The sequence below is a fragment of the Cyphomyrmex costatus genome, unplaced genomic scaffold (assembly GCF_001594065.2).
Source record: "Cyphomyrmex costatus isolate MS0001 unplaced genomic scaffold, Ccosl1.0 scaffold497, whole genome shotgun sequence".
NCBI lineage: Eukaryota > Metazoa > Arthropoda > Insecta > Hymenoptera > Formicidae > Cyphomyrmex > Cyphomyrmex costatus.
In genome coordinates, this window is record NW_017279244.1 from 207,041 (window position 1) to 219,198 (window position 12,158).

General features: G+C 35.4%; 1 protein-coding gene across 1 annotated transcript in view; it reads right to left on the bottom strand.

The window, feature by feature from the left end:
- Window positions 1-12,158, bottom strand: part of LOC108778210 (lost and found) — a 115,542-nt gene that overhangs the window by 43,394 nt on the left and 59,990 nt on the right. Inside the window, exon 2 of the mRNA XM_018545327.1 lies at window positions 7,045-7,189. Coding sequence (XP_018400829.1) covers window positions 7,045-7,189 — 145 coding nt within the window. The remainder of the gene's footprint in view (window positions 1-7,044; window positions 7,190-12,158) is intronic.

The window sequence follows — 12,158 nt, forward strand, 5'->3', positions numbered from 1 at the left end:
AAAAAAAAAATGCAAAAGTACATTTTTAAATTGATTTTAAAAAAGTAACGGAAAAGTAACGAAAAGTTATTTTTCAAGTAACGGTAACTGTAACGAGTTACTTTTAAAAAGTGATAACTGTAACTGTAACTAGTTACATTTTTTACTCGGTAACGAGTAACTGTAACTAGTTACTTTTAAAAAGTAACTTTCCATTCCCTGGTAAAAACTTATTTTAAAAATGTTAATTTAAAATTAAATAATTTCTTCTTTTTGCAATATTTAAAATAGAAAATTAAAAATAAATCATATACCATAACAAGTTATTTAAAATAATAAATACTATTTTATTTTATTTTAAATATGTATGTTAAATAATGTTAGATAATGTTAAATAATGTTTTAAATACGATCTCTGATAATCAAATTATATTTTTCCAATGTGTTTCTGGTTAAAAAAATGAAAAGGTGTTTTGTTACTATCTGTATCTGTTCGAATTATTTGTATTATATTCATGTATTTTCAATATTGTAAATTTAATACAACAATGAGAAAAATTGAAATGATTTAGCAGAACCGCGAAAATGGACCACGAGCAGTTCTAGTATTAAAACAATTAATCTCTAGAAACGTCGACATTTCGCTTTGTCCTATATTTCGAGAATTGGACGTGAAAATATGTGCGCGAAATGTCAGTTAATCTAAAATCCGCTTCCGACGGATAAACGCGAATCAATAGTTCTTTTTCCGAGTGAATATAATTCATCGCGCTAAACAGGAGGCGGAAGGACAGGATTCGGAAGGACGGAATGCGAGGGAACACGACGGGCATGAAAATCTGTCGCCCAGACAACGCCCCTGAGGGTTTCCTCGATTGCGGTTGGCACTTTTCGACCGCATCGAACGGAATCCGTGGTGGGTGCCGGTCGCGCGCGATCGTCCGCGTTCCAATTTATCAGCGCGCGTGATAGCCCTCGCAGGGATTCCGTCGTTCGATCGGAAGAAATTCTCGGGCGGACGCGTGAGCCAATTAATTACTCGACGATCATGAAATTCCGAGTGTTGTGAGATTCGAGTCATCGATAACTGTAATTGACTTGTCAGCTATTTTGATTACATCCCTTTATTCGTTTATCGAACGTGCTCGTTGATTCGCACTTTTTTCCGTCCTTCAAATTGAAACAATTGTTCGATTATGAAATTCTCTACGGTATATTTTAAAGATGTCCTTTTGCGTCTGCGATATTAAATTGCCTGTCAATTTAATCGGTTTCAATCAATACACTGATTATTATTGTTTTATATAGAACTGTTATCGCCTAAAAATGTTATCTTTTTCCTAAATATTTTTAAGAATTTAATAATTTTAAGTATTATATGTATATATATATATATATATATTATATATAAAGATCTAGCTTGACCGTTTAAGGCCTTTATCCATTTGTCGTGTATTCATATATATTACGAGAGATCTTAGAAGATACTTTACTTAATATTCTTACAAGTATTTTTCTTAAGAATATAATTGTTGAATATACAAGGGATAATTCTGCGAAAAAAAATGGAGATAAAGGGGACACATTATGCGTTTGAACGAGATATAAATCTACGAGAGTAAAAGGACTACATGTAACGTCACGTCGAAATGTCGCGTTTTTTTTTTTGGCAACGAAACCGCGGAAACAGATCGCGTATAAAATGTATTTCCTGTCAATCTGTATCGTACATTGAGAGTCTTTTCTCTCACAGCGAGCGACAGGATTCATAGCTATGTATCTTCGTTGCATCCACGACACGTGTAAGCCGCCAGCATCGGTCCTCGTCGTCCATCAATTAATCACGCAAGGTAATTAGCGTCACACAAAAAGGAAAGAGCATATCGCGACCATGCGATAATTATCGTAACTAGCATGGAACGTTTGCGTTTGCCGGATCGCTTCGAATAGGAATACGAGTGGGATGCAGCGGTGCATTAAAAGGGATGAACTGACGTGAAGAGACAACCGAGGGATGAACGCGCATCAGCGGGGAAAGAGGGCATAAACATAGTAGCTCTCGCGGTTCACATTCTGCATAATTACGGCAAATTGGTGCGACGTTACTGTGATGTCACTGAACCGTGACTTGCGCTCGATAACGAGCGCGTGTTTAGTTATGCGATATTTCTGCAACAATGGCTGTTAGATCGTTGATTTCGATGTGTCCACTGGCGATTTTAATTCGATCTAATCACGAAGTACGGACATTAGAGAGAATAATATTAGAATTTGACATTCTTACTCGACAATTACTTAGAGAATGATGGACATCATTTTGCTATTATTGTTGCAATTGATTGCTACAACAATAAGCTAACGTTGTAGAAACGTTTGTAAAAATACAGAAAATAAACTCGAAAATTAAAAAGTTGGAGAAAATATATTTATTATTTGTACATGCTACAAAAATTTTGTCATGTTTTGACAAATGTTTGAAAAATTTATTATACGGGTTGCAGATCGTGAATAAAGAATATGGGAGAAATAAAACATTTCTCTGCATCGAATAGTTACATTGCTGAGTGAGAAAAAAAATACGAGTCGCTATATATACGTAACAGCTGTAGATTAGCTCAACCTTTGAAACAAATAGGGAATCCTATTCACCCATTTTTATGTATAAGAGCTCTAGATGTACCAGAACCCCGTACAAGCCAAATGCTGACAACTTTCCTATTTCAACTGCCACTTTTTACCTAATGATCTATCGTCCAATAAGCGTTTAATTCTTTAATATGAAGGGCAAACATGGCGGACTTTTGCACTCCTCTAGTAGTTAGAGCTCTAAATTTACTTAAAGCTCTGTATTTGTCAGAGTAGTGCAAATCTTTTATCTAAGCGAATGTTATCTACGCGACAACCCGTGTTTTCTTATCACTGTGAGAAATCCATTTAGTTGAATTAATTAATTTCTTGTTTGGATATAACCAAATAAAAATTCTTGGTTAATAAAATAATTTATTTAAAGTAAAACTTTTGATTATTGTAACATTTAATTTATTTTTAATAAGCATTGATATCTGATAAACTTGTTTAATAATTAATTAAACTCTCTGGTAATAATTCCTTAATATGGTATGATTATTAGGATCTTTGAGTCACTCTGATAAATCTAAAACTCTAATAATATCACATATTTGTTTACGATATGGTTCAGCCTAGTATTACAACAAGTCGTTTAATGATTTAAAATTTTGACAAAGTAGATAATATATAATATTTCTTTGAACCATTTTATACATTCAAATTTATAATAAGAAAAAAACAAGATGTCTCGTCTCAAGATATACTTTATTTAGCACGACTTATTTTCTCGAAAGCATTGACTGTAATAAATAACTTCACGTTGGAAAATTACGGAACTGCTCGTGTTGTGGATATTGCGAAAGTTTCATCTGTGAACGGTAAAGTTAACAATCTTTTCGGGATAGAGATACATGTTTCTTAATCAGCGGTACCGATGAAATAGAAGCTGAAGAACAACAGCGATGGTATACGCGACCGAGATTTCGCATCCTGTGTTTAGTTCTAAACTAACTTATATTAACTCTCTCGGATTATCCTTGAAGTGCCCCTTATAACCGCCGGAAGATTACAACTCGAGGAAATTGTTCGGCAGACGAGAGCTAAAGTTCGACACCTGTCGAGTCCTGAGACTGGATAGCTACTTTGCTGAGACTCTCAAGTCATCTTGGATGTGGATCTCAAGTGTGAAATGTCGAAGTCTCATAGTGCTTAAGATTAACGCTTCCTCTATATTATTGCTATTAGTGTCACACGTGCAGTTTTGTTTCATAACGTTAAAATATTGTACGACAACCCCGGTTTTTTCGAAAGAATCGATTAAAAAATATGCAACTTCTCTATCTAATACTTATTTAACTAAAATAATGGCAATATTTTAATATAATAAGCTTTTCTGTACAAATTATTATTGTAATATAACAATTGGCAGAGGATGTGGAACTAAAAATTTATTAAAATAGCTAATAAGAGCAAATAAAAGTCAAGTGCGATAATGGGTGCGCATTTTGTATATATTAATAAACAATGTATCAAATATAAATATAATATACGACCAAAATTACATTACACGTTTCGATTTACTTGTGAGCCAAATCGCTGATATAATATGTTATGCTGATAAAATAATATAAAAATAAATTATAGTGTAAGAAAACTAAGTTGAGAGCATAGTGCTTATTGAAATATTTTTTAAAACGTTGTGAGAAAAACAGCAGTGTGTCCACATTTATCTTGCTTGCATTTAATTAGACATGACGTTTTATTGTGACACTTTATTTCATTATATTGAATTGTGATTTTATATATTGTAGAATAACCAAGTGTAGTAAGTAGAATAAACGTGTGATAGTTGCGCGCATATCATTGCGTGTATAACACGCAACACACGTTATTAGTATATTAAACTCGCAATTTTAGCGATGCAGCGCGCGTTTCATAATCAAGGGTGCGCGAAATGACGTCGAGCGTCTATGCATTTTATCAGGATTCCGGCATGAAGATATAAAAATATAGCGACTGCATTTGTCCCCGGTGCTCGTTTCTCAGAGACCTTATTACATGGAAATATTACGCCGGGCTCACGAGCAGGGGCGAGATAACGATTCGCGAGGAGCGATGTGGTACGCTTTTTCCTCGGTATTAGACAGCCGAGGTGGGAGCACTTCATTTCAATGTTCCCCGTATTATTAACGGTCTTTTGTCGGCATCGGGGGGGGGTCCTCTCGACAAAATCGTCGACGGGGCGACAAGAGCAGCATTTATCGTCGTCACGAGCCGACACGATTCGCATCTCGCGTATCCGTAACGAAAAATTGTCGCGAGCGAATGAACAAGATCACTCTTCATTAATATCCGATGTCATGTGACTCGTGACCGACGCGACGTTATACGTTACTTACATGTCACGCCGATATATGCAGATATGAAATACGATATGAACTCTCGCATGGAATAAAGCGAATTGAAATTCGCGGGTTAACGCACCGTCGCGCTTCTGTCGTCGTCACGAGAAATTCTCGCAACTACGATCGGTCAATCGTGAATCGAATCGTCGAATTAAAATTTCGAGCCAACAACGTCGACAGTGCGATACGTCAATAACGACGTCACTTACCGTGTCACTTCCTATTTCAATTACAAATTTTATTCAATATTTATATCCTTTTACATCACAAACTTTTTGCTATGTTGCAAATCACGTTGTTAAATGTAAAACGGTCTCTGGACGCGTGTTTCGCCGCGAACTCGCGTAAAACTTGGAAAATGGGCTCGTTAAACTGCGTCAATTATGCGCATTGTTTGCCTTGCGTGAGTTTTACGACTCTCTGCGATAAAGATATATTTTTTAAAATTTTGTGATAAACGCTCAATTAAATCAATTCACAAAATTACATAAATCAGAGATCAAGTTTGAGAAAAAACCAAGATATGTTATAAATAAATTGTTTACTATTTTTCAGGAATTTATATTATTTTTAAGCCCAAGAAAACTTGGCACGTAACTTTAATGTAAAATAATCTTTTTATCATTTTTAAATGTACAATCTGGAAATTTCATTTAATACATATTTATAGCATAACAATACATAATTTAATCCCTTCTATCGAAAATCAATGGATTAATTGGAACTATTATTCTTAAGTCCCGAAACACAATAGGTGCAGTAAACCCAAAGCCTTAAGAAATTGATTGACCAATCACAGTCGATTATTCGACTACAATTGCTCGATTTCATAAGGCTTACTACATCTATTGTGTTTCCAGAATGCTTGAAATAAATGCTCTATATGCTTTGGTGAAGCTCGCTTTTAGATACGTTAGTTATGCGGCTTTGTAGATGACTGATTTAATTGTGATGTTATTCATTAATCGAAGCAGTATCTCAAATAGAATATTCCAATGTTAATTGAGGTTCGTCGCACGATTAAGCGACTGCACTCTGAAATCATGCACTAAATGTGAACGCTGGAGAAACTACGATCTCCCGGGGATGAAAAAGAATTGACACGGCGCTTTAAAGAAACTGGATTTGAAAGGCAAATTTAATAGCTCGAGAGCTAATGAATAAAAGCGATTGAATGATAAACTTAGAGTCGAGTCGGTCACGACGACCGCGACAGAATTTGAAAGAATTAAAGAATCAGTGAAGCATAAAAACGACTGGCGGAAGAAAAGAATGAGGATTGTTATAAAAAAAATTCAACATTTCCATTCTCGGAGCAATATACCCGGAAATATATATTTTTCCAATATACCCGATAATATGCTTCATTGAGTAAATCTCAAAATGATTAGTCTAACAAGAAGTATAACAATGAATAGTATAAATATAAAAATTATTTCGTCAAACTGGACACTACAGACAGGGATTTTTGCGTGCCAGCTTTATTGTATAAATCTATTCGCAAGTTGATTGATTGATACTTATGATCAAATGTAGTCTCTGCAAGTATAATTAAAATGGGAAATTCATAATTTCTATACAGAATTGAATATATTATATATATATATAATGATTTAATATTAAATATTTAATAATATTGTTATAATTCAAATAAAAATTTTCTCATTTTATTTTATCTTTTGAAAACTTGTCTACTTATTATTATGAAATAATTCTTGATCAACATTCTAAATTGCTACCAAATTTGTATTACTTTTAAATATTTATAATGTAGACAAATCCGTAATTTAAAAAATGTTTTTTTTTTCAATAAATTTTATCAATAAATATGTAAAATATTATACGTATACATTCTTAAGAGATCGAATGTACATTCTTTGCACGCAATATACACCACATAACTTAGAGCATTGATTTCAGAGAAATACATAAGACAATGAATGCGTTCTCTTGTATATTACATCGAGTGTTACATGCACTGAGAAATTGCAATTTGTTTCAAGCTTCGCGTTCAGGATCTGCATTTCTGCATGTCAGCCAGTCGATTGGCCCACGAATAAGTTGGAAACGGCTCGCATCGACAAATACTCACTCGGATCCTTGACGGCTGTGATGACGAGGCGGAAGCCATTCGAGCTGGTGCCCCAGCCGTCGGTGACGTATTTCAACGTCACGAAGTTTGTACGCGTGTAAATCGCACCCACGGTCTGCTTCGTGTTTCTGCAGGATAGGTCTGCCTGGAAACAAAAGAAAATTGCGTTCGTCGAGTACATGCCACTTGAAGTAGAGAGAGAGAGAGAGAGAGAGAGAGGAGGGGGCGCGAGCGGGGAAGGGAAGGTGCCTTTTTTTGCAGACGCTCGTGCTAACGATGCAAATGTCGCGAGCGTGATATCGAACGAACATGGGGCGGACGACGTGCGCTTGATTTACGCGCGGATAGTTTTATATTGCAATGGACTAAAAGTCCCAATCGATTCTGTTCGTGGAACGTCACGGGGAATGTGATTTATGTTTCTGCACATCTGCGAGAGAAAAGTGCATTTGACACGAAAGCTGCGCGTACTTGAAAATATCTTGAGGATATTATTGATATTTATTTTAATCTCTTCTTCGATTTATAGAGAGCGTACTCTTTATTTCTTCTTTTACATACATACGTCTCTTGTCTCCGTTCCTTTCTGAGATAAATTCTTTTATTACTACATCCAACATTCGCGGCGAATATTACTAAGGAAAGAGAAAACGTTTTTAAATGTCTTATGTGGTTTTAAAGGCGTGTAAGAAAAATGAATGTAGATCCATATTGTCCGTAATATTGCGCGTATTACCAAGAATAATAAAAATGCTCTCTTTTACATGTCATTAACTGTTACCTCGCACTTTATGAATCAGGCGGCAATGATAAAGAGACCGTAATTTCATCGTGGCGAAAGTCAGAATGGCAGTTTATAAAGGACCGCGTAAACGTCAAATAACGTTGTTTTCCGAGATGGCGGGCACTTTTAATAAAGCGGCTATCCGCACATGGTGCGCATATCTACCCTTTTTTTTTTTTTTTTAGGAGTTTATGCCGGGGCATTTGTAAGCCAGCTTAAAGCGCAGCTTGACGCAAAACAAAAATAACGTATCTCAGTAGATAATCCTGAAATACGAGCCGTAGATATCAATTCAAGCAACGAGACTGCGGTCGGTGAGCAAGAAATTTATTCGTAGATTTGCAACATGGTATCTCGCCAGTTTGCTTCGAGACACGAGAGCAACGTAACACTTGTTGCACCCCCACGACAGTTGCGAAAGAAGCCGGAAACAAACGACTATATGAAAACAAAACAAAATGTAGCCGATAGCATGTATCGATTATTTTGTGCGGCGGCTCTTTTCTAAGCTTTTAATGGCTTAAAAGCATTGTTATATTGGCTGTCGCTCGTAACATGACGCACGAAAATGTCGCCGAAGTGGCTTTCGATAAAATTGGCTTTATTATATTTATCCATCATAACGCAAACAATTCTTTTAAATTAATTTTGTATTGCTGGAGCAACTAAAATCTCTTTGGCCACATTGGTGAAATATCGTCAAAAGTCAAGTGTGCACGCGGGAAAATAACGCAGCTGCGGCGATAACTATAAATGCAAACGTTGTGTTGCTTTATCGAGAAAGCAATTTGTGAGCCTTGTTGTATTTTTCAATATTCGTGTTTTATTCAGAAATCGAATATCTGCGCGACGAGTAAGTTTTATTTGTTAACAAGCATTGCGATCGCGTAAAACATACAATTTATCGCGCATAGTCCTTATCGCGAAAATCGTAATTTCGTGCAGCGGAAAATTCCGAGAGAAAGGGAAAGAAGGAGTTTCACGATGATAACAGTTTAAATTACATTCCGCACATGCGCTTCCGCATAAACAACTTTTATTGAGATTTCAACTTTGTTGTACTGCGCACAAATGTTAGTCATACTCCTGCATTTCTGGCCCGGACGGACCAGTAAATGCATCCCTTTCTTCCTTTTCCGCTCTCTGATCGGTAGATTTGTTATCGCAAAATATTATTGAATCTATCCGCAGGCTGTTTAATAACTATCTTCTTCCCATTCCAATTAGCGTGAACAAGAGATTGAATTTTACCGGAGATAATCCGCATTTAATTATCTCTTCTCGCTTCTATCATTAGCTTCCATCCTTCTTCTCTTTTTCTCCTTTTCTCTCTTTCCCATCTTCCGTATTGCAAAAATGCCAACGCCAATCTCTGCGTATCAGATGAACGGAAATAATTAGCACGCTGGGTGAAACTCCCGGGCGCTCGCATTAAGAACGTAAGCAGGATATGTGCAGAAATTAAAAAATACGAACTTTTCATTCTCACATTTAATTTCACGTGTGATTTTTATTAAAATTAATTCTTATTAATTGTATTAGCATTGGAATGTATAATAATCTTTGTATAAAATCTATAAGAGAGTAATAATGTAATTTTTATCGCGCTTTGAAAGTTATATTAGGTATAGAGAAAATTATAATTCACTTGGAAATTAATTTTCTATCGACATATAATAAAATTGCAATTTTGTCATTATTTCAGAACCGAACGATGAAACCGATTCGATAAAGATCGCTGTTTTCGGAGTAAGTTACTACACGATTACAAATATATTGAAAATCGTTGTATATTGTCAAAATCGCAAGATTGCAAAATTAAATCTCATGCATTTTTCAAAAGTATATTTGCCGCTTAAATTATGTTTGCTTAAATTAAATATACCAATACCTGTTGTATATTCGTCAGTTTTTTATTTTTAGAATATACTATTAAAATATACGACACTTCTTTTTCAATTTAAAGCAATCTTTTTTTAAGTTAAAACTTATCGTTATTTCTTCAGTTGGTTTTTTTTTTAAACCATAATTTTAACATGGTATTATTGCATTAAATAAATATATATAATATTATTATTACATATACACATATATATATTCAATTTTATTCCATAATATATGATTGTGACAACTTAATTGTCTCACATATATCAGCACAATACGTGTATTCGCGCCAACGAATGGAATATTATGCAATTTTATAACACGAATGCGTAAATATATATAATATATATATATCGCCGACGCATAAACCTCCTTTTACAATTTAAATTGCAAACTGTAATAATGCATTTTTCGTGCGATATACAGAGTAATTTAGGATAAGCTGATCGTTAAATATTATTCGTCGTTAAGCCACGAAGGGCAACGTGCTTGCACAATGTATTAGGAGATAACACAAAATGAGGAAAAAGGAATAATAACGTTCTCGAAAAATAAAAAGATAACTGCTCGAGAAACTGGGTCGCCAAGAATAAAGTTACGGAATAAAGTCCGCAGTTATATAAGAACGCAAACTTTGCTGGTCGCTAATAATTGTAGAGGGAATTGATAAAGCCAAGAGAAAACTGCGTTAACCTACATAGATTTCGTGCCGCTGCCAATCGCGAATGTGGGTTATTTCCCTTGTATTTTGCACTTGAAAATACTTGTGCATTGTAGTATATCGTAATATTCTGCATGAGTAGCTATATTCGACCAGTACATACGAAATTTATTTCACTCACCAAATTGTTATTATCATTAGCCGCGCACAGCAATTATTCAGACAATCTATTAAATCCTATCAATCAAACCGTTTATTTTTATGAAAATAACGTAACTGCAATTTTGCATTTGAATAATATGCTAATGCATTACATATTGCCTCGATTATAAATGAGCGAATTTTCGATCAACAAAAATAACCTACACAGCAAACTGCTCAATTATCTATAATGTTATCTCGCAATTAATTTGCATTATTACGTATCGCGAATGGTTCTGTAGTCCAGAGTTGTTTTCCCAGCCGAGATATTTCAGATCGAGCTGCACATTCTTAAAAGAAAAAAAATCTTGTTTCCACGTATGACAAAACAAAAGTATACATATAAGAGATTACGTGACTATCGCTGTAAATATGAAATTTGCAGTGAGCTGTGTTGTTCCACACTTGATATTTATTGCGACACGACATCAACGATGAATTTGATTCGCGAGAAACTTTTCATGCTAGCTCGTAAACAATTACGATAATTAAACGTTACAGTCGAATTTAATTGCCAATATCTCGCCGCTGGATGGAGGTCAGCCTAATTTGCGATCGCATTATTATCGGCAATACAGTAGGCGCACGGTGATTCACTCTCGGACTGATCTATAGGGTCTATTTGCGAACGGCAAATTGTGTACTCTGTCTGGTATTAGGATTGCGTCCGTACGCGAACGGCGGTTTAATAACGTGCTCGCCGATCGACCGCATGTCAACTGGACAAGCACTTGTCAATTCCGACGATGAGAGTCATCGATCATGCACGAAACGTAGGGTTAAGTAATCTGCATCGTCAAGCAGACAGCCAAGCTGTAGACGTAAGCCGGCAGCAGGAAGGGTTGCCCTTGTAGTTGCATAGGGTGCTGGTTTACCCTTTGATATGCCGTTGACATACACTCAGGGAAAATGAACTGACATGTATATAGATTTGAAGAGCCAAGTGCCTAATTCTAGATATCTTCATCAGATTTTTCGCGTTGTTCGCATTCAAGCTTGCATTCTTTGCACACCCCACATCTTCACTTCCTTTCTTCCTCAATGCCGAAAAATTTGTCATTTCGTTTTAAGGGCGAAAATTTTTGAAGATTTTAAACAGCGCGAACAGACATGATTTTAATTAAAAATAAAATAATGAAACAGAAAAGGGCATTTAGTAACTAAATGACAATTTTTATTTACTAAAAATTATATATTATTATATAACGACACTTTTGGCTCGTAGCCCTTTTCTGTTTCATTATTTTAAATTTATTGAGTGTTATCACAAACATATTTTAAAATAAAATATTTGAAAGGTAAAAATGTGGAAAAACCGAAGAAAGGATGTCTTTTTGTATGGCTCGCACCCGTGTCAGGAATTTGGAATAGATTGGGCATAGAGAGAGCAGAGGAGAGATCCGAGGACAAGTTCAGAGATCGTGCAAGATTAGATACATCTTCGGGGAAAACGTCGATTGAATGGCAATGTCACGATGCAAACGCGAATGGAGGCCACCCTCGTAAGAGGACCACCTAATCTACATTTACATGACTTTCAGCGTATCACGCGAGAATGGAACGAATCTTCCAACGAAGCCTCGA